At 41.6% G+C, this 23,991-nt stretch overlaps 2 protein-coding genes across 8 annotated transcripts in view; both read right to left on the bottom strand.

Moving 5' to 3' along the window:
- Positions 1 to 9,955, bottom strand: part of TECTA (tectorin alpha) — a 77,494-nt gene extending 67,539 nt beyond the window's left edge. Inside the window, exons 1-2 of the mRNA XM_082683702.1 lie at positions 9,903 to 9,955; positions 816 to 880 (exon numbers count right to left, since the gene is read on the bottom strand). Coding sequence (XP_082539828.1) covers positions 816 to 880; positions 9,903 to 9,931 — 94 coding nt within the window. The 5' untranslated portion in view covers positions 9,932 to 9,955. The remainder of the gene's footprint in view (positions 1 to 815; positions 881 to 9,902) is intronic.
- A 5,771-nt stretch (positions 9,956 to 15,726) lies between these two features.
- TBCEL (tubulin folding cofactor E like) overlaps positions 15,727 to 23,991 on the bottom strand; it is a 72,784-nt gene continuing 64,519 nt past the window's right edge. For all 7 annotated transcript variants that reach the window (XM_082683714.1, XM_082683712.1, XM_082683713.1 and 4 more), the window contains one exon: positions 15,727 to 19,746. In XM_082683714.1, the coding sequence (XP_082539840.1) occupies positions 19,428 to 19,746 (319 nt within the window). In that variant the 3' untranslated portion in view covers positions 15,727 to 19,427. The remainder of the gene's footprint in view (positions 19,747 to 23,991) is intronic.

Genomic DNA, 23,991 nt, shown 5'->3' with positions numbered 1-23,991 from the left:
TCTCCTTACCATGGGGCTTCACCTTGCTGTTTATGTGCTATCACTGTTTAAGCTTATCCAACTCTAGAAAAATGTTAGGGCCACGCATGTCTTACAGATCTGTTTGCTCAGACTTGGAATCATGTGGCAACTGAATTCAACAAACCAAGCAAAGGTGGCTTGGAGTGTTAGTCATAAAAGTTTCAAATCTATACAGACCTTCCAATCTTTCTTGTCTAAAATACAAAAACAGTAGAAAGAAATGTTTGTGGCTTCTCACCTACCCCTGGGGGGTAATAAAACACAGAAAAGGAATCACGGGGAGGGAAAGAAGTTTCTTATTTCACGTCTCAAAAGTTTTAGATTTATGCCATTGTAGAAGGCCAGAGATTCACAACTTAAAGACATGAATGCCATTGGGACTTCCTGATTTGAGCTAAAACAAGTGTATTTTTAAAATTTGGTTTAAAACTTGTGCCACAGTTAAATGCCCTAATTGTAATCAAGGATCAGGCATGGGGTACACACATTACCTCCACCATATACTTTTAACGAAAACTATTTGCACGACTTTTAAAGACCTCTTCCATTAATATGGGGGCAACCTCGCATACATAAATTGCGTTTGAAGTTAAATAAGAAAAAATAAGAATGTAATTGAACATCACTCAAAGTTAATATATTTTGCCCCGACAACAGAATTTGATTTACTTTTTCTTGTTGAATCTGCAGACACATGTATACCTGCCCTGACGATCACAGTACCAACAAAAGTATCTCTTTATAAATTCAAGAGCATGCTAATCAAGAGATTTATGGAATTCTGTAGTACTCACCTTGGTGCCGTACGAGTGCGAAGATGAAAGAGACCCAAATTCTAAGTAATGATGAATAATTCATCCTGGAATTTTAAAAAGAAAAAGGAAAAAAAAATCCCCAGCTTGCCAGAGTAAATAGAACACCAGGTGTGTCTGGTAGCAAATCCCAAGACACATCACAACCATCATAGAATAAATTCACATAACAACATCAACAGTTCTGCGTCAGGTCGAAATTCCCCAAATGCTGGCAGATCCTCCCAAGTTCAATGCTTCATGAACAAATTAAACTCCCTCCCTCCTCCCCCGCCCCAGGAGAAGCCAGTTTGGAAGCATAACAAGACAATCCAAATTGTCGGGAAATTATATGGAATCGATGAGGGTGGCCAAGAGTAAAGGAGACCGATCTATCCTGTGGCTATCAAGCACGAGAAATAGGACCGGAGTCTAAAGATGCAGTTCCTGTGTTGTGTCTCTAGAATAAACATGCATCCTCTCTAAGACCTGGCTCTCCTGATGTTTAAAACAGTTTTCAATCAGGATCAAATGAAAGTCGATTACAGCACAAAGTGTTTCTGTAGTTACGAGGATTTAGAGTTTTGCCATCGCCTTCTCTACAGGATGGAGCCAATCCATTATTTTGGAGGACTGACCAGATTCACAGGCAATGTAAGACTGTCCACCGACTTTCCATAGTGAAATGAAGGACAGCCACATTGGTCATAAAAAGGAACCACGCTGGGGGATTGATCCTTGGAATTACAATAAAAATAGAAGCCAGGACGCAGGGAGTAATTAGTACCGGCAAATTAATTAAAGAAGGAACATCACAAAAGTGAATTCGTCTCATCTTAGTTACGATCAGTTGAACTGGCAGCTTTACCCTCTGTCAGAAGCATGGATGGTCCTGGGCTGCTCCGTATATGTTTGAGATGCAAACATATACACGGGCTCCAAGTTCTGCCTACATCTGTGGGAGAACCAAGTACGGGGTGACGGGGGCGGGTGGGCAGGGAGACCGGGCAGTTTGCTCACAACAGAATCTCAAAAATAAAAACCCTCCTTGTATTATTGGAAGCTATTGCAATTCAGCCAAATTTTCTTGGAAAATCAGTGGATTTACCCTGGGAGAGTTTTATTGCAAATCTTCACTATCTGGCAGACCCATTGAGATCTCAAGCACATAATAAATATTAGTCCATTTGCTGAAAATGGTAGTAAGCCTAGCAGAGATCACCCACAGCTGTAGCACAGGGAGATGCCGTGCAAGGTGAAGACTTGAGCCCTTAGGGAGACAGTTCAGAGAGCAGTAAGGAGGATGCATTTAAGTATTTGTATTTATGAAAAAATGTCACTAACCTGTTCTGCAGAGACTGGAGGAACTGTCAGAAATATTAAGCCAACTCTTGGTAAACCAGGCAAAAATTAGGTAAAACAAGAATTCATGTCAGTTCTCCCCTACTTGCTGCCAATAATTTCTGATTCCTGAAATGATGTCTGAATGCCCTCCTCGTAAAACCAAAAATTCAGTTAGTCCTGTGCTAGAGTCAGATAAGTGTTGGGTTGCAATCAAGTTTTTTTCTATTGATTAAGGAAAAGAAAATCTCAAGATCAGTTTCAGGATTGCGTAGAGAGGTTCTTTTCCTGAAAAACTAGACCTTTCTTTCCCCCTCTTAAAAAAAAAGAAAAAAAAAGTAGATTCAGATGGAAATGTCAGGTACTTGGAGCTGAAACCTTGGTCCTTTCTGATCAGAATCACTTTGCACTGAAAAACACAAAAAGAACCCCCCCCCCTTCTACCTTTGTACCAAAAAAAAAAAAGACAACTGTATAATGTTACAGAATTAGCATCCACCAGCATGGGATTAGAACTGCAAACAAAGCTGCTGCTTCTAACATTTAAATGAAGTTGGTTGTCTACTAACGTCTTTTTTTGTGTCTCTGATTTTGAACAGTTGCCACAGATAGGCTCTACTCTGGTTTTTTCACAGGTATGCATCAAGTATTTAAAGGCGCTTTCTCAAACTTTTCTAGGTTTTATGCCTTCCCTTTTCTCTCTGACATGCCAGTGTGTAGCCTGATAGGGCCAGGGTATGTTCCTGTAAACCCCAAGGAGGTAACCAGTGCAAGCTATGCTCTTTCACCAGGAAAAAAACAAACCGTTTCCTGAAAACCTCCAATGATGCCCCGGGAGGGTCCTCGGAGGGAGAAGGGGGTGGCAGGCGTCTCCTGACGAAAACTTGCAGTAAGTGAATAATTTAAGAGGCATTGTGAGCCAGGTAAAGACATGTTACATTTGATGCAGATTGAGGAAGTCTGCCTAAAGGCATAAAGTAAGTCAAAATGTTCAAAAACTCCTCCAGATTTTTCTCTGACCAGACATTTAAATGCCCATTGTATGAAAAATTGTAATTTCAGTTTTGAGCAAGTTGTTCTAAAATGATTGAGAGTGCTTGGGGAACTAATTTTTTAGTCTGCCTTATTCAGTATTTTCCCCCAAACACATGATAATTTAGTAGGTTGTGCACATTAAACCTACTCTATCTCTACTATTATGAATTTTCCAGGTAGATTTACTTACAGATGTCAAAGGACTATTTACATCCAAAAGGCACATGTCTACATAACAGAAAATCTAACTTTTGGGGTGCTGATTTAAAATAAAATTAAATGCAAATCCAAGACCTCCTAGAAAAGCATTCTCCTTGCCTAGTCTGTACTAAGGCTTTACTCATGTAGTCAACCTAAATGTCTTAAAGCAAAACACTTGGCTGTATTTGAAAAACTACTCATGGCATTATAATTGCTTTGGTTTTCTTTCTTCATGCACTCAAGGATATTTATATCTTGGTCCCTTTGACCCCTATTAAATGCATCCTTAAGGCAGGACTGGGAGAAATGCCATCTGGGCATAACCAAATATATGAGACGGTAGTGTATATTCACAGGTAATGTAAGAGTGACTTTGAGAATCTGGGTGCAGGCTGGTGCCGGCTGCTTGAGGAGAGACTGGCCTGGCTTATCACTGGTTGGTCTGGGAAGCTGGTCAGTGTGTGTGTGTTCTGGGTGTCCGCTCAACAGTCACAGACAGGAGAATGACAAAAGCCTCTTTTTCTGCCATGTCACATCAGCAGAAGGGCTGGTTTTGTTGAAGATGAGAAGTGAGCGAAGATTTTTAACAAGATGTAGACCTAAGGTGGCGGTGGAGAGGGGTGGCTCAGAGCTAGTAACCCAAGGTGTGGGTGCTTTGCAAAGGCGGCAAAAGACCGATGCTGCTTTTCAGGGAAGAGGAAAGATGCCTCCAACAAAACCAAAAAATGTAACTTCCTGAAAACAAGTGGAAGGGAACTTACGTGCTGACTGTTTTGTTTTGTCTTGTATTTCCTAGGTTTCCTGTGCCTCTTCCGTGAAAGAGTTCATCAGCTTTGAGCCAGTGGGAATGGATGGAGTGAGAAGTGTGGTTGGCCATCAGTGGCCAACTGTTAGCTCCTTCAGACTCAGTCTCAGTGGAGGAGCCAAGGGCACACTCTTCCTGGGGCAGCCCCCCAGCCAGTGACTGGGGCAGTGGTGGAACAATAGTCTAGAACATTCCATCCAAGGCAAGCCTTCTCTAATGGGCAGTTTTGCTCTGGAGAGCCTAGTGGAGCTGACGAAGACTACATGCCAAAATTAGTATGCCAAAATTAGAACCTAACTGAAAAAAGCGTATATATGTATATTTAATGTATTCTATATATAATTGCATATATAGAATTGACTATATGTATGTACTACATATATGTACTACATGTACATACATATATGTGTGTGCATGTGAGTGCATGTGTGATGGCATTATCTGGGTAAATACCCCCAAAGATTTTGACTCTTCAGGTTTCTCAAGACAGACATGTCCCACTCTACCTCATTAAGAGCTAACATTTCTCCCAGCACTGGGAGACAACAGAGAGGTTTCACTCTCCCCAGAAGCTGTTCCCATCTCCTCTTCTGACTGCCATGCCTATACTCAAGGTCCAGTGGCAGCATAATCCAGCCAGGGAGATGCTGGGCCTGAGGGAGGAGAGGGACCACTCCCTGAAGGAGCTGGAAGGGGAATATCTATGGGACTGGATTGTGAGGGTGCTCAATGGAGGAGTCTGGGCCATAACAGAAGAAAGGAAAGTTTTTGGACTTGGAGGCACTTTCTAGGGATACAGACCTTAACATTCGAGGAGCCCAGGGGGTAGAGCAAACTCAGTGCTAGACCTGTTCCTGGAAGCCTGGAAACAAAGTGATGGCCCACACTGAGTGATGCTGAAATGTCTGAATTACTGTGGCAGACGGTAGAAGGGATGAAATGCTCAGAGAAGTGAACATGCTGGATCAGATACATTACGTGAGTCTGGGAGACCCACCAAATGATCATGTCCCAAGGGAAGGCCCAGAGGACAGAGACATCCTCCACCAAAGCTGGCAGTAATACGCTGGTGAGAGAAGCACCAGCATCACTAAGAAAATCAGTGGTGGCTCCCTTCTGCAGTCCTGGGTTGACGGCAGGAGAGTGATCATACAACTTGGCTACCTGATAGCAGTGGAGAAGATGGTCCCCTGAAATCATGGAGACCAGAGGGCAGCACTCTACTGCCTGAAGCAAAGGGGGTCATAATCTTCAAAGTGACCAAGAAGATCACAGTGGCAGCAAAGAGGGCCTGATCCATAGAGAGCTAAGAAGATGATTAATGGAGCATGGCATTCCAGAGCAAAGTATGAGCAGCTGACAAGGGGATTGCTTACTATATATAATCCAAAAAGTGCAGAAATTGTTGATCAAGAGACCGAAGGCAATTATCTCCCCACCCCTAAAATGTTTGATCCCTTGCTCAGTTGGTAGATCTGAGTCAGTGTTCAAATCTGGATCCCGTACACTAAAAAGGTAACCAGGTTCCCAAAGAGAAGGACCCTTCAACACCATGACAAGTATGTGTAGTAAAGATTCTCCCACTCCTTCCCCCAAAGACCTCTGACCATTTACTCTAGGGACTGTAGAAAAATGTAAGGAGAATGCCTACATAACTGGAGGACTGCAGGACAGGGGGTTTGAGTTAATATTGAACCCCAAAGACCCTGGTAGAGTGGGAACACCTAGGGCCCAGAAAAAAAAAAAAAAAGTGGTTCTGGCCAAGTCCAGCTTATCGTGAGTCAACAGGGGCTACAGACCACCTGGATGTCATTTTCCAAGTCCCAATATGGAATTGGGATTGATGTACTTTGCCCATCGGGCCCTTTGTCGTTAGTGTAAAAGCCATCATCGCAAGGAAGGAAATGGATCTCCCCACTCCGGCTAAGGTAGCAAATACAAGAGCACTGCATCGGGGGTTGGAGGAGGATAGTAAAGATCAGCTCACTCGTACAGAGCAAGGGTGGTGACTCAATCATATTCCATTTAGCTGGTCAGGATGGATCCTGAAGAATGACTCTTGACTTCTGCAAGTTCGACCAAGCAGTAGTGCTAACTGACAGCTGCTGTGCTGACATAGTGTCTTTGCTACAGCTGATTAACGTCGATTCAGGTCCACGGTATGTGGCCATTCATTTGGCAAAATACATTTGTTTTTCCTGTTTGAATCAGAAACGAGAATCAGAAGTAGTTCACATCCAAATGGGCCAGATAGCAATATACATGTATAGTTTTGCCCTGGGGCTGAGATATGGACTATTTGGATCTTATAGAACATCGCCTTGAGTCATTACTCGGTACCATCAAGCTGACTGGGCAAAATGAGCAAAAGAAGGCTATAGCCAAGAGGCCTTGGGAAGACACATGTGCTCCAAAAGATGGGAGATAAATCCTTCAAAAATTCAGGGCTAGTCCCTCAGTAAAATTTTTAGGAATCCAGTAGTCAGGGACATGCTGGGGCCTCTCCAAAGTAAAAGACAAATTACTGTATCTTGCAACCTCCTTACAAAGAAATTCTTCCTTTTTTTCTTGGTTTCCTTGGGTTCTGGAGGCCACGCATTCCACAACTAGGAAAACTGCTCCAGCCCCCCATTCCGGTGATATGGAATTCTGTCAACTTTGACTTAGGCTGAGAGCAGAACGAGCTTTCTGCTGTAGCTCTAGGCTTAAATGCAAGTGACCTTGACACTCGGGTCATATGTTTGGTAGACCCTTTGTTGGAGAGGTCAGTAGTGGACAAAAAGACAAAATGGGGAGTCTCTTGCAAACCCTAGTGGGAGAACCAGAGCACAGTCACCCAGAGTTTTAGAGTAAGGTCATGCTATCATGCTATCTGTAGCAAAGAATAACCACATTTCCTGCAAACCCACTCCTGGCATGTAACTGGGCCCGTGATGGAACATTTGACCAAGATATGTGACCATGTGTCCAGAACTTTCCATCATGACCTGGGTCCTATTGGACCCACCAAGTCATAAAGTCAGGGGGATCCAACAGCAGTCTATCATAAGACGGAAATGGTAAATCTGGGACTGGCAATGGCGAGCTGCCTGACTACGCAGCACAGACTCCACACCACCTGCCATGGCTGCACCACACGCCCCAAACCCAAATGACACATATGAATATATGTGGGGTGGAGGGTACACACGATGAGCTGAAAGAGGAGGGAAGATCCTAAACTTGGTGTATAGATGACTCAGCTTGGGGAGCGTATGCAAGCCTAAAGCAGATGGTGGCTGTTACAGCCTCACTCAGGGGTAGCTTTGAAACAATGGTAAGGGGAAATCTTCCTAATGTGTGGAACTTGTGGTAATATATCTTGTTGCATACTTTGTGTCAAAGGGGAAGTGTTCTGAGGTTAGACCATGCACAACCTTGCAGGCAGTGGTGAATCAAATAGCTAGTTAGACAATGATCTGGAAGAAAAATGCTTGGAAAATGAGTGATGAGGAGGTCTGGAGTAAACATGTGGATAGACAGATGGGAATGGACACGAAGTGGGAAGATCTTTGCATGATATGGCGACACCTGCAAAAAAAAGCCCCAGCATCCACTACCGAAGAGGGACTCAACAACCAAGAAGACAAAATGACTATACCAGGGGTGCCTGGGTGGCTCAGTTGTTGGGTGTCTGCCTTCAGCTCAGGTCATGATCCTGGGGTCCTGGGATCGAGCCCCACATCGGGCTCCCTGCTCGACAGGAAACCTGCTTCTCTCTCTCCCACTCCCCCTGTTTGTGTTCCCTCTCTCGCTGTGTCTCTCTTTGTCAAATAAATAAATAAAATATATTTTTAAATGACTATACCAATTGCTGTGAGGCAGCCTCTATCAGTGCTGGTAAGATGGAGACACGCCAGAAGTAGCCACACAACAGGGACAGAGGTTAGGAATAGGCCCAGTGGCATGAACTCCCATTCAGCAAGGCTGGCCTAGCTTCTGTTGCCTCTGAGCATACAACCTGCCAATCACAGAGATGAAAGCTAAGCCCGCCATGTGTCTCTGTTCCTTGGGGAGACCAGCTGGCCCCGTGGAGGCAAAATGACTGCATTGGAGGGGCCAGTAGTTCCTTCCCCCAGGAATGGACCTACTCCATGTTATGGGTCGGCTTTCCTGCCCACAGACCCTCAGCCATTACCATTAGTAAGAGGTCTGTAGAATGCCTGATCATTAGGCACAGAACTGCATGCAAAATAACATCGGACTAGGGAGCCCACTTTATAGAAAGGGGATGCGAGTGTGGCCCGTGACTATAGGATCCACTGGCGGAGCACAAATGCCATGACACAGAAGATGCCACCGGCTCCAGCACTGAGAGGAAAGGTCGAAGGAGCAGGGGAGCCACTGGCTTGGAGAGGATACTGAGAGGATGGTATACCACCCTCCAGTGTACTGCCCATGTGTTGAGTCAGAGTCATATGATGCAGCACCCCCTGGAGGAAGAATACATGGGTCAGGAACCAACATGTGGAAGCCGGGGTGGTCCTGCTTCCCACTACTCCCAATGATTACTAAGGGACTTTGTGCTGGCCATCCTCATCTCTGGGTTGTGCAGACTAACATCCTGGTCCCCAGGAGGGCACACTTTTACTGGGGGACACAGCGAGAGTCCCAAGGAGCTCTACGCTATGGCTGCGCTGCTGCTTGGGCACTTGGGCTCTTTGTTCAGAGATTGGCAGGAATGAAGATGGGCTACCATCCAAGGAGCAGGAGGAGATGGGGCTGCTATGACATGATGGATCCAAGGGATAATGTGTATGGAGCTCAGGTGACCCATTTTGGTGGCTCTTCATACTCCCCTGCCTAAGTCTGAGCAGCACATGTTTCCTAGGGCCTCAGACTACTTAGGAATTAGGGCTTGGGAGATACCACTAGGTAAACACTGAGAGCAGCAGAGGTGACGGCTCAGGTGATAAGATGACAGCGGAAGCAGGAGACAATGGTTACCAGTTGTGAACCTGAAATCAATTGCAGTGACAGGCGCTATAGTCCATTCCCCTAACCGCTCTCTTCTAAGGTTCCACACAGGAAAAGAGGGCCACCAGAGAGTGAGAGGAGGTGGCCCTCATCATGTAGAGTGGGATCTACACATTGCATGGAGTAGTCTGTGGTAGATACAAAAGTGCACTGCTCAGATCCGCCTTCGAGAAAGGAATGCTTTCCTGACACAAGGATATGGTAGGCTGACAGCTTCCGGCCTTTGGCTCCTTCAGTATTTACATCAGTTTCAAGCTGAAGTTATGTTCTTGTTGTGTTTCCCCAAGTGATGACTGAGAAAAGTGTTGGTCAAGGGCCCCAGGCGGGACTCCTCTTTGCCCCAGAGCACCATATTGAGTTGGCAGACTGTCAGGTCTACAGCATGGTCTGTGCCCCTCCTGTCCAATCCTCCTGCCCCTTCACTTTCACACAGGTTCCTCCCCAATAAGCCTTCTGCGCTCCTAACTCTACTCTGGCATCTGCTTCCCAGAGAACTGAATCTCGGATGCTGGTGCTTTGAATAAATTTACAAGCCCTCTGCAACAGAACATTTTGCTCTGTTGTATAATCTGCCACGGAGGTTCCAGATATTTCTGGAGTGTAGTTGTTTCTACCCCTTAACCAATGATTCAATGACGTTCGACTTCCTAGATCTAGTTCAATAAGGTGGTTACGTCTAAGGCTATACTTACATTCTCCCTGAAAAATGATAGTTATCCATAGCAGAATCCTTGAGATGGAAGAGTTGATGTGGAAGCAGTTATGCTCCTGAAGACTTCTCCTAAACAGTAAAGACATTCAGAATGAAACGATTCTGAAGGGCATCACGTCTGGATGTTTGCTTCTCTTACTGCCTTGGAATCCTCCCTCTTAGATAACTAGATTAACTTTCATAAACTGGGATGCTCTTGTACTCTTTTGGGTTTTCATCTTTTCTGAATTAAAAACATTTTAAATTTAATGGAAGTATAGTTAACATATATTAAGTTAGGTTCTGGTGTGCAACATTGTGATTCAACTGTTATACACATTATAAAATGCGCAGCATGATAATAAGAGTGTTACAATATTCTTGACTGTATTCTTGTGCTGTACTTTCGATCTCTGTGACTTATTTATTTTATGAATGTGTGTACTTCCTAATCACCTTCACCCATTTCATCCTCCCCCTCTCCTTTGGCAACCACCAGTTTGTTCTCTGTATTTATTTATTTGATTTTGAAGATGCCATTTATTTATTTGAGACAGAGAGAGAGAGAACATGAGCAGGGGAAGAGACAGGGAGAGGGACAAGCAGATGCCCCACTGAGCAGGGATCCTGATGCGGGACTCGAACCTAGGACCCCAGGATCACGACCTGAGTGGAAGGCAGATGCTTAACTGACTGGGCCACCTGGGCATCCCTGTTGTCTGTATTTATGAGTCTGTTTCTGTCTCTCTGTTGTTGTTGCTAGTTTTTTTTTTTTTTTAAGATTTCACCTGTAAGTGAAATCATATGGTATTTGTCTTTCTCTGTCTTATTTCACTTAGTATAACATCCTCTAAGTCTATTCATGCTGTCATGAATGGCAAACTTTCCCTTTTATGGTTTAGTAATATTCCACTGTGTATAGACACCACCTCTTCTCTGTTCATTCATCTATCAATGGGCACTGGAGTTGCTTTCTTATCTTGGCTATTGTGACTAATGCTGTAATAAACATATGTCTTTTTTAATTAGTGTTTTTGTTTTGTTTGGGTAAACACTCAGAAGTGGAATTACTGAATCATATGGTAGCACTATTTTTAGTTTTCTGAGGAAGCCCCATACTGCTTTCCAGAGTGGCTGCACCAGTTTGTATTCCCAGGGGGTATAACTCAGGGGTAGAGCATTTGACTGCAGTTTGCATTCCCACCAATAGTGCATTTTTTCCACATTCTCACCAACCTTTGTTATTTCTTGTCTTTTGGATATAAGCCATTCAGTTTTGTTTCTTATAAGCAAAGTAAACAAAGCCAAAACAAAACCTGATGTAAAAATTATTTCTAAATTTTTTCATATACATTAGTATCATGGTGATAATCATTTAATTGCAAGCTGGAAATATCGGGAGTCCAAATTGTACACAAATGACCTGGAACCTGCTTTTTAAAGAATTAATGTTATTTGCCTTTAAGTAATATTTCTTTTTGGGCTGATCTTATTCATTCTAAATACTGAGCTTGGACTAAGCTAAAAAAAAATATGGCTTAATTTTAAGAAAAATGGCATTGGCTCTTTGAAAACCACATTGAATGACACTCACTAATGTTTATTAACTAATTGGCAAGGTTCTCTAGATATAAGATCTAATAAAAGATGATCATCTCTGAAATCTGAACAAGCACTCCAAGATATTTTCTGAAAGCGACTTTAGTATCTGTATCTAGCCAAGGAGTTTGGAATAGTTAATTCTACAGAGACCCATATAACCCAAAAAGCTCACAATGGGCATTATTCTAACATCCTTGCCGGCACATTAGCGACAGAGCTGGACGGGGGGCGGGCAGACACACTATATTCCCCATTCACAACGTAGTACCGAATCGTTCCTCTGAAAGAATTGCACTGATCTGTGAGAAGCAGCTCTGATCAAAGCTTCCTGTAGACAATAAGCAGAGGGTATCAGGGCTATTAATCCATCACTTTTCAAGAGCACTCAGCTGAAACAAATGCTCATACATTGTTAAGGATAAATAATACATATACCTTCTCCTGCACAGGTGAAATCTCACCAGATTAAAAAATTAGATTCCAGAGGAAAGATGGCTCATAGGACAGACGATGTGCAGGGCTCATGCAAATTTGTAATGCGTTGAATTCTGGTGCCTAGCTTTGCATGCCTAATTGGGGAGGACCCTAGCTTGCTTGCACAAACCAGGAATCATATATCAAGAACAAGATCAGTAAAGTCTTTGTGCAGGGATGGGACATATAATAAAGCCGGGGGAAAAAAAGTTCTTTTTAGGTATGACTAACAGAGAATAATTTGGCAACATCTACCAAAATTACAAACACTTTGGCCTTTTCATCCAGCAATCCCACTTCTAAAAATGTATTCTATAGATTCATTTCAAGTATGTAAGAGAACATATGCTGTTTACTGCAGCAAACTGAACATAGTAAATAAAAGAGAGGGTGAGTTGGAGGGAGGGAAAGAGAAAGGAAGAGGAAAAACTCAAATGTCTATCGATGAGGGTTGAGCCAAACAAATTATAAATTGTGTCTATAAATGGAATATTATATATTATACTGCAAACAAAGGACAGTGTGATTCCCAATGTACAGCTACAGAGATCTCCAAGATATGTTTCAAGTGAAAAAAAAGGTGCGTATAATATATGTAAAAAGGTGCATATACTATGCTAACTTCGCTGTATAAAAGGGGAACAAGATATATTATTTGCTATTATTTGTGTAAACTCTGGAAAGACACATAAGGAACTAATAAAAGTGAAGGACAGGGAGTTAGAGTGGGATTTTCTAATGTATGACATCTTTTTGTCTGGTTTTTGAACTATGTGAGTATTTTCTATTTAGAAAATAGATTCAAATGGTTTTTGAAGAGACTTCTTTTTTTGTAAACAAATTGAAAATCAAACCAAACCAAATTTTAACACAGCCAAAGCAATTCATAATGGCCTGTTTCTACTCCTCGATAGTGGAGTAGAGCTTACATCTGCCCTCCAATGTATCAGATATTTCAGAAAACATTTTTTCTCTTCTCTCTGTATTTCTTTTTGTCTGCCCTCCTCTCACTCTCATTTACTTAACACCTCAATTATATTACATACAGTGACGACAAAGCATCCAAGGATGAAGTCTCTGTAAGAACTGACAAACTGAAATCGCATTGTAATTTTTGGCAGATCTAGATCTTGCAGAACACAACAGATAGCCTGTCCCCTCTATTTTGTAAGCAATATTTATATTCTTCACAAGGCGCTTCCTTACATTCTAAGGAGAAACAACAGCAGTGACAGCCTCATCCTTTCCTGGAACAAAACCTTTGCAACAGGTTGCATTCACTTATAAACATTTTTTTTTTTCTTCCTTGATAACACCCGTTTTCAGTCCACTTAAACACTGTTGCCTCTTTGATCGAAGCTGGAGTTCAAAATGAGTGACCTCTCGTACCTTTGACTGTTTACTGCAACGAAGTTTTAAGGTTCTAGAATGTCCTCAGGTTAAAAACCAAATTCTTACTTTCCTTGCCTCATATTACTTACTGTTTAACTTATTCTTGTCAATGGCGCCCATCACAAATGTCCAAATGACCTGTCAGAGGAACAGGGAGGACAACAGGGCACACACCAACTGTCATCTCCCAATTCTTGACAGGGCATGGGGACAAATTCCAGTTGGGATTCAGAGCCAGCGGCCACATCAGTGCTGTTGTTACAGAGCAAATCAACTTAGCAGATGGGTATTGTGAAACATCTCTTCTTAATGAAATGTAAAGACTGACAATAAAGGTGTGTGTGCGTGCGTGCGTGTGTGTGCATGAGTGTGGAGGGTAATGGAGAACTTTAGCAGCAAGTATTACATCGTATCTGTTAAATGCATGGATCCCACAGCCAGGTTCCTTGGGTTTGGATCCTGACTCTGTTAACCAACTGGGTGACTTTTGGCCAGTTACTTAACCTATCTGTGTGCCACTCCCTTCACGAGTAAGAACATGGGAATAACAACAGTGCTAACCTCATAGGGATGTCATGAAGATCAAATATAGGTGAAGCATCTAGTATGGGTCCTGGGTGTAATAAATGTTAATTATTCGAGTTTAGAAGAAACGTGAGAAAGAAGCGTGGTAAGCTCGGACATGGATTGGCAAGGATTCATACAACAGCAACTCTGTCCACTTAGGGCTCTCCTTCCTCCTCGGTTTTGGGTTTGTTAGTCCCCTCTTAATAGCTGTGCCTTCAAATAGAGTGCAAGCAAATTATTCAGGTGCCTAAGCCACATCAGAGAAAAGCCTAAGACAAAACATTGAACAGTTAGTAGTATTCTTATTTTAAGAACTGATTTCCTTTTGTTAGTTTGCGCTGTTGGGATCAATTATTATTTAGGCCACTGCTTCAGTATTTTGAAATATGGTTGTAAAAATGCCACTGACTCAGCAGAATAGTGCTAAACTGTAAAAAACCCCAGTTGCGTTGCTCTCTTTAGTACAGAGCAAGTTGGGAGGCTAGCATGAGAACCTCTCCTTATTATATTCATATATATGACAAATATATATATTTGAACATTTTAATAAATGTTTGTTAAACAAAAAAAGCTAAAGATTTCCAGTGTTAGTCTCACTCACCATATTTTAAGGAGTTACAGTATGGTATGTTATTCCTTTCAGGGATTAACTCAGATCCTAAATCCTGGTGACATTAAAAAGTTAAAAGTAGATGGGGGTGCCCGGGTATCAGTCGGTTAAGTGTCTGCCTTCAGCTCAGGTAGTGATCCTAGGGTCCCGGGATGGAGCCTCGAGTCCTGTCTCCCTGCTCGATGGGGACCCTGCTTCTCCCTCTGCAACCACCTCTCTCTGAGGAATAAATAAAATCTTTAAAAAGAGCTAAAAGAATAAGAAATGACCTATATGGGTTTTAAAAGTTAACTGGCTGAATTTGAGCTCTGAACTTCTAAGTTGGAGACCACAGATAACTAACTTCCTTTCCAGAGGAGAGTTGTAAAGAAAGTGACTTCATTTCTCAAAGGTTAACTTTCTTGACTTACATGCATCCTAGTAACTAGTGGGAGTCCCAGAATCTTTCAGCCCAGTGGGTACTGGATGTCTTGACATATGTCTACCTTGCAAGTATACTTGGAGAAGCTCACAATACATATTAACTAAATAGCATTCAGTATAGAAGTTGAAAGTATATTCTTTGAAATTTAAGTAAGAGGCAGAAATATTTAAATTTAAACAGATCGTGATACTCACACCCTTCTGGAACACAGAGAGAGAAGTTAATGGACTCTTCTATATACAGAAATAAAGTACAGTTGTTGGACCATCATTCTTGATATAAGGTTAACTCATTATAGCTTACCAAGAAATTATCGATGTGGGTAGAGTTCAAGTGTCCAAAACTCGAATTCTCACAGAAAATTATTTTCTGAAGACCAAAAAGTGTCACTTGGAAAAAATTTAAGTGCATCCAACTGAGGTTTTCATCCTTATTCAAAAAAGAGGATGCCAGTTATCTTAAAGGGAGGACTTTATCCTTAAAAGGACATTAAGGGAATATGAAGTACATGTTAGAAGTATAAGAATTTGCTAACAGAAAAGCAATGATAACGCTTCCTACATTCTTTGTTTTACAGCTTTCATTTCTAAATGGCAAAATTCCAAAGAAATTTCTCAAAATGGTCCAATTCTTCCCTGCTTTGGCCAGTTCCCCACAGTACTCAACCACAGCAGTGATGTCGACCTTTGACTATATAAAAATAAGCATGTATCTTGGCCCCAGAACTCCAGAAAAAAACCAGAACACAAAGAGAAATTGGACTTGGATTTTTAATTTTTTTAAAGATTATCTATATATATATATGTATTAATAAAAAGTGCAAAGAATAGACCTTCATGTTTAAATTATATTCTAAAATAAAATATATATTTCCATTAGCTGCAGGAGACAACTGGCAAGTAAAGAGCCTGAGAGAGCCCAGTCCCTCTCCATCACTACAATGGACATATTATATAGTAAGGAAGCACCTATGAAAAATAGAGTGTTCACAACACATCTGGTAACACAGATAGCTTCTGGGTGTACTGGAAAGCAGTTTGTTTGCGTTTTCAATCTAACATGAAATGAAGGGAAAAATCAAATTCATAAACAGAAATGACATCGCTTAGAACGATCTATTATTTTGTATTCCTGTTTTATATGCCCTAGGGCCTAGCACTTGCCACAGAGCAAGTCGCGTTCACACGTGCACTGGGAAGAGCCATCGGCAGTGTGCCTCAAATGGGGGTCAGTTCCTTGTGCACCCAGTGTTCTTTGCTTGGGACACCACTGACTTAGCAATGCAGCTGAAACACCTGTTGAGGACTGAACTTGCATTTCTTTAAGTGAACAAAATCTTAGCACAAAGCATCATAACATGTGGCTCTGTTACACATAGCTCATGTTTTGGGCTTCTTTTCACCCACAGGTCTTAAAAGAAACAAGGTGTTGGGGGATAGCCACTGCTTTCTTATGTGTTTATGGACATGGTGGCAATAGGTTGCAGAAACAAAAGAAACTTTTAATAATAATAATTTAAAAAAAAGACACAGGACTCTAAACTTTTTTTTTCCCCTCCTTTAAAGCAATCTGAGCTATTTCAACCATTCCATTTTGAAAGCCCATTTCTATTGTGGCTTCAGCAGCTACATGTGGGCACATAGGATCCCTTGGTTTTGATCTGGCTTTCTTCTATGACTCCTTTCCTTTTTCTCCACTGAAAAGAATTTCTATTTTTAAAAAGATATGTTCTATACACTGTGCCTGCAGAGACCTATCTGTAATACTGGCTCGGACAGCATCTTGCCTTATAAATGCCAACAACAGGCTCTTGCTGCATGTGGAGGAAGTCAATATTAAAATACAGAGAAGCTGCTGCCATCGATGATGCATAACTTTGAGACTCAAATGCCCACGGTCTCTTGTCTCCTCTTTTTTGGCCTGTTACAAAAATAATTTGGGTTACAAGGTGTCTACGCAGCACCGATTTTATTTCAAAAGCAGCATCTTTACTCAGCTGCCGAAATAAGTCTACAAGTACACATGCTCAAATAGCTTTTCTCTTTTACTTCTCTTCTGCAGCTCTGTAAGACCGGTCATTGCATTAGACTTTGTCTCAATCAAAAATTGTTCAGCAATTATTAAAACCATCAATTACAATGCCCTAAAAATACCCACACCCACTGAATTAGATGAGAAGTTCCCCTGACATGCAACTGTATAATAGAGGAATTAGGCCTGCAGTTGATGGACACTGTGTTCTGTCATAACAGAAGGAACAGGTCTCTAATAGTAAAAAAGCATTTCATAAAACTTTTGTCATATATAAAATATCTTATTAATTGTGACCATTCCACTTATGATTAGAGCACAACCCAAGTGTTTGCTCTGCCTTCTGCTGTGGGACAGTCAGGGGTCATACAACCTCAAAAAAATAAAAGAGTGCATCTGTTTCCCAGGCTGACAAAAGTGACGGGCTCAGTTACACTGTCTCTCTCTCTCAAACTTGCCTGAACTCATGCGCACTTACACAAAGCACCCACAGTTTTTATCTTCATGACACTGTTGCCACACTTTTTTCCCACTTCCAAAAATCTGTCAGGAAAATGTGATTGCAAAATAATTAATTCTTGTCTCTACCCAGCCTGGATCTCCATCGCTCATTCTTGCTGATTTTGAAAGATCAATTCTGCAGCAGAAGGAGAATAGGCTTCATTCATCTTTCTCAAACCCTTTGGTTTCCACCTTTAATGTTACAGTGGATGTAGACTTGACTCAGTTGGACTGGGTCAAAGGCTTTATAGATACTGAACCTGAAGTGCATTAAGAGAATAAATAGGAAAAATTTAAAAAGTAGCAATAATAATCACAACTCTGCAGATGTGAAGAATTTACAAGAATTATCTAAAAACTTCGTAAGAAATTAAAGGATTTTGTAGGAGTGGTGGAATCCTATAACAAAGGTCAAAAGGTCAAATGCAATCAGATAATGATTACATTCTTGGAAAAATACTTCATGTGCACATCACCTGCCCTTAGTGATGCCAAGCCTTCCCCAAGCCTCCCATCTGTAAATATGGTAGACCAAGAAAGACATCTATCACAGAAAGGGGTTACCCTGTTTAATGAAGGACTACAAGAACAAATGCAAAGATTTCAGGGCAGGTGAGGAACTAGCTTTTAAAGAAAAGTGCTTTAAATATGCTCCTGCGAAAAATAGGACTTGGAGGCAATTCTGAAGTTTTGACACTTAGACTTTACTCATAGATTAGGCAGAGTTGTTCTTTGGGAGGGGCAACTAAGTTGAAATGCAAAACAAAAAGAAGGGTCCAATTATGACATTACAGCATCCCAGGGAAGAACTGGGAATCAGAACTCCCTTTAAGATTTCCCACTTTTAATGCAAAGTGTAAGAGCCAGGGCTTCAAATGACGACACGGGCAGGGAAGTCACAACACTCTTCCTCCTGGATGGCTTGACTTTTCTCCCACTCTACTCCCTCACACATGCCACGGACAGTCAGCTAGCTAAGTCCCAGCTCTCCCGGCATGTATATCCATTATTCTACTGGGCTCTTCAGAAAGTCAGGCCTCTATTCCCAACGGTTGAAAGTAATGAGAAAGATAGCTAGAGATGAGGAAGTACATTTGACAAGCAAAAATAAAAGGACTGTGGTATGTGACACGCTTTGTGTTATGGAAGTGAGGGTTGACGTCTTCTGTGCGGGACACTGAAATGGACGTGGTTACACACAAAGGGCCCAGGCTGCTCTGCCCACGCTGCCAGGACAGCAGCGAGTCTTCCTGGAGTTTTAACTCTCTGTCTTCAAGATCCTAACAGAGTTACAGGTTCTCACGGAATACCTGAGTTCAGAATCAGGTTGAAAAATGCCTAAAACACTATAATTATTTCAAAAGGGAGAAATGAAAAAATTGTCCACACTGAGAAATGAGAAGTTACTTATGGACAGGATTAGAACTATTAGGTGAACACGTGCTGACACAAGTCAAAATGAAAATCTGAACCACAACAGGAAAGGAGGGAGAGAGGGAAGGACAACAGAAGAACTGGGGGAGAGAAGTGCTGGCCCTTCCTGTCAAGCTCCCTGCTCCTGATTTCAATCCACAAGTTCCCCTTCTGCGGGGAGGACACACGGCTCATGCTATCTTCACAAATATACCTAAATGGTCATTTAGTGAACACAGTAAGAAGTCGGCGATTTCTTGGTCATCTTTCACGAGGGAGGGCACAGGGACTGCAGATGTGGCCAATTCTGCTGGCTGAGTTGAAGAAATCTGTGGTAGAAAATACCAAAAACAGCCCCCTCCCCATCCTAGGGGGAAAAAAAATATACAAAACCCCCGAAACCCAAACAAAACGAAACAAAACAACCTTCTCCCTCCTAAAGAAAACCACATTGGAAACAAATGCCCTGCAAGAAGTCCTTATGTATGTGTTTTTTACAAGGCTGGTCGAGGTTATTTTGTTTTGGATTCCACATAAATTTTATCTCCATCCCTAATGCCAAAAGAATGCAGTGCCCGAGAGCTGTACTTCATTTCCTCTGGGCCAAAGGGTGCTTCATGATCAAAATAGTAGAGAAGCATGTTGCTTGTGGGTAACTGCACTAGAGTTTTTAATTGTTTCTTTAGTTCTGCAACTGTTTGGTCCAGACGAATGCTCATTTCTTCCACCTGATCGTTAAAGTGGACTTCTACTTTCGCACTGCTCTGTGGTCTTAGGTCCACTTCTGCCAAAGGCTCCAACTTCCCATATTTTGTAATCAGTTCATGATACCTAGAAGGATAACAAAAACAAAAAACAAAAAAACAGTGTCAGATTAAGCCACTGGCACACAAACTATGAACTTCTTCAGAACTCCAGTGAGCGACACTGCTACCATCCTATTCTAATATCATCTCCATCCACCTATCTGCCTGACGAACTATTTGTGTAGCTGTGATCGGATACGGTTGCCCTTTTGCGGCCACAATAAAACCACATCCTTGTGGATAGGAGAGGAATCTGTCCTAAAGATGGTCACCATGCCTGCTGTTTATTGTTACCGAAGAATAGATTTAGGCAGGAAAGGAAAACTTAGAAAAGCAGACAAAAGGATTACAGAGAGAAGTCTAATCACTCTGTAGAACTTGCTTTCTTGGGTGTCATCATCAAGGGCATATATCTAAGCACACGTTCTTGGTGACAGATGGGAAGATGGAATGAGGCCAGTTTCTAACCACCAGAGAAGATAATTTACAAACCATAACAAAAAAAATCCAGTTGTATGTGAGCTGTTAATCCTGGTTTTTCAGTGATTTTTGTTTGAGTGTTCAGTGTAGTCTCACTGGCTATAAAGAAGGTCTTTGCGGAGGAGTCAAGAATACATTCCTGAGGGGTGCCTCGGTGTCTCAGTCGGTTGGGTGTCTGACTCTTGATTTCTGTTCAGGTCATGATCTCATCAGGATCATGATCTCAGGGCCATCAGACAGTTCCCTCTTGGGCTCCATGCTGGGTGGCGAAGGCTGCTTGAGATTCCTACTCCCCTTCTCCCTCTGCCTGCTCCCCCACCCACCCTCTCCCTCTCTCTCAAATAAATAAATAAACCTTAAAAAAAAAAAAGAGTAAATTCTTGTGAAAAACTTGTAAATGGCAAATACCAGGAATACAAGTTCCTTGACTGAGGCAGGAATAAAGAGCAGAAGCTACCAAGAGGAAAATGAGTTATAGAGGTGAAACTTGGGCCCATAAGGCCAAGTTTCCCATGTGGAAAATCCTGTCTCCACTGCCAGCCTTTTTACTAAAGTCTGGTTTTACTGAGGAAGTTGAGCAATTTTCTACAAACCAGAGAAGGAAAAAATGATCAAAAGACCCAATAACAGCTTTATTATAACCAAGAAATCCTGAGGTTAATTCAAGATCAGAATACAGTGGTCATGTAAGATTATTCCCCACCCTACTTTTGGCTTTAATTCAGTTAAGTCAGTGTAAAAAGGTTGGTAGGAATATTAAAGACAGAGTAGGACATGTGTGGGTAAGCATGGAGGTAACCATTTTCATTAAAGGGGGTAACAGTATATGGTAAAATAGTACTGGCTTTGGAGTCAGAAGATCTGACTTCAGAGTCTTGACTCCATCTTATAATTGGCTGTGTGACTCATCAAGTCAATCTCTTTGTATCTCGGTTTTTTCATTAGTTAAACTGGGATTAAAAAGTCTGCCCTCCCTACCTTATAAAACAGTCAAGAGAATTATAGAACATAATAGATGAACATGTAATTTGTAAATAAAAAATAAACACTACATTCCTATTCTGGAATTTACATTATTAAAATACACATACCCCTTTAGAAAACAAATGATTGAAATCTATTTAGAACTTCTCGGAAATGATGGTGCTATGATGAAAGAGATTACAGAATCTTCTCTCGAAACTTATGTCAAAAACAGTATTTTTTAAAAGGATAAAAATATCACAACCAACAACTAACAAAGAAAGAGAGGGAATAAGCTTATCGCAATAGGCTTTATTTAAAAGGAACCAATGGCAGTGTACTAGGTTGTTCTGTTAAGCAAAGATCCTAATTCAATACCCAGAATTCATTATGGAGGAAGAAGATAAAGAGCTAACTCTTGAGTGTGCTAACACTTCCCAATTTAGAGAAAATTGGGCTGAAGTGTTAAGGAGTGAGCCCCAGGAAGTCTGAGGAAATACTGTGGGGACTAGAAACCTCTATGTCCCACTCCCAGGATATCAGGATCTTAGTAAAGGCAAACAAAACAAGGCCAAACAAACAAAAAGCAAAACTACCAAGACCTGAAATTTTCCAAGGCTCCAAACTGAAAAAGTAAAATGATTCCAACTCTAAGGGTATCTTTCCCTACCCACATCTCCTACTATATGCCCTCAAACAAGTGAAACTAGGCTCTGATAATTTCACAAAATCTTAGAAAAGACAGCGGAACCCAAGGGGTCAAATAAAAGCTGAACCCAACTCCAGAGATATTTTCCCTTCAGACTACAGAAAAGTCCAATTGTAATACCACAGCTCTCAAACTCTGCCTCAGAGGAACAAAAGAAACAATGGTGAAGGGGTCAAGGAGAGTTTACTTATACTATGTTTCAGTAAAGAGATGGTCTGGAGAGAGGTGCCCACTTTTAAGCATAAGCAAAGAGATACAAAATGGCAACTAAGCACATAACACAGCAAAAGGAATAAAAGAAAGAAACACACAGTGAGTAAAATGCAGAGGCAGAACACAATCTGAAAGAAAAAATAACTGAAGACAAGGGGTCTAGAACTTATTAAGTATGAATATTATAAAACAAGAGCTCAAAGAGAAATGACCAACAGAAGGAGATGAAAAGAAAGACTGCAGAGCCAGTGAAACAAATTGAGAAGCAAAACAACGCCACTGCTGACCAAATAAATAAATTAGGAAGCATGACCCGGGAATATTATACCTCGCCAAGTTTTCTTTAGAAAGAAATTTAAAAGGCAGCGATTCTGAAACAAGAACAACTTAGGAAATAAGGCAGCCATGTGTCCTTCTGAAAAAGATAAACACTGCTCAACAATGAGTTTAAGAACCAGTGCTAAGCCTTAAATCAATTTAAATATAAAACTAAAACTTACAATAATAATTATATAATTATAGACTTATTTATATTTGGCACTATGGTAAACTGAATTAATCTCAACCATAAACATATTTGTAAACAAAATTATGACCCACAGGCAGAAACTGGCCTACTTGATACAACTGGCCTAGTCCATCTACAAATTAAATTACCTATAAATTAGGAAACTAAGGTCCCATAGTTTTCTCAAAATCAACACATCCAGAAATAATTTGTTGTTACTCCTCATCTTTTCTGGTCTTTTTATGTCAGTAAATGGCATGAAGAATGATCTCCTCACCCTAGCCAGTAGCTGGACAGTCATCCTGATTCCTTGCTAGCCCTCTTTCCCACCACTCTAATTCAATAACCTGGAATGCTAGAACATTCTGTGGATGAGCTTCCCCAGGATCCGTTCCAGCCTCCTCTGGAATGCCTCCCTCCTGTACTGCCAAGACTGGGAAGATAAAAATGGCATTTTGCGCACTCATTTGCAGGTGAGATTTGGCTTCTCTCACTTTCATTCAGTAGCCCTGGGGATAAATATAATGGATCTAGCAGATGGTGAGGGCACAGTTTGGGTATAGGCTCCCTAATTATCCAACTGCAGTTCAAACACTGTTCCTGGAGTTAACACCCTTGGCAGCAGTTTGCTGAACCCCCAGATCACAGTAAAGCTGGTGTGATTCAGCACCAGGGACAGCAGCTTCAGGAGTACCATAGGCAGCAGTGCCATTGGTGGGTCAGTTCTGCAGTATCATTTTAAGGCAATCCTAGAGACACAGCCCTTCCAAAAATTTTTGTTCAACACCCATTCCCTGTATTAAACCCCCTTCTTCTTCTTCTTTTTTTTTTAAGATTTTATTTATTTGATAGAGATCACAAGCAGGCAGAGAGGCAGGCAGGTGGTTGTTGGGGGAAGTAGGCTCCAGGCTGAGCAGAGAGCCCGATGTGGGGCTCGATCCCAGGACCCTGGGATCATGACCAGAGCTGAAGGCAGAGGCTTTAACCCACTGAGCCACTCAGGCACTCCAAACCCCTTTCTTCTTAACATATCTAGCATGACTTCTATTACCTATAACCAAATCCCAAATGATACTCCTTCGAAAGATTTCCCATAACTTCAGGGTGGCCCCAAACTGACTCTTGTCTATATTACAGCCAGTGACTGTTATAAAACACCAATATGACCCATCACCCCTCTACTGAAAACCATACAAAGCCCATCAGAATAAAGCCTGAACTCTTTATCATGATTGTGGAAGGCAGAATTTTGGCCCCCACAATCTTCATCCCCTGGTGCTCTTCTCAAGATTATATAATATTATACTGCATTATTGACCTTAAGATAGGGAGAGTCGCTGAATGTGACTAATCGAATCATATAAACTGTTAAAAGCAGTGAAGCTTCCCAGGCAGCA

Source organism: Mustela nivalis (assembly GCF_964662115.1).
Source record: "Mustela nivalis genome assembly, chromosome: 9".
Taxonomy (NCBI): domain Eukaryota; kingdom Metazoa; phylum Chordata; class Mammalia; order Carnivora; family Mustelidae; genus Mustela; species Mustela nivalis.
The sequence above is the reverse complement of the archived record's forward strand: the minus strand, read 5'-3'. Positions and strand labels throughout refer to the sequence as shown.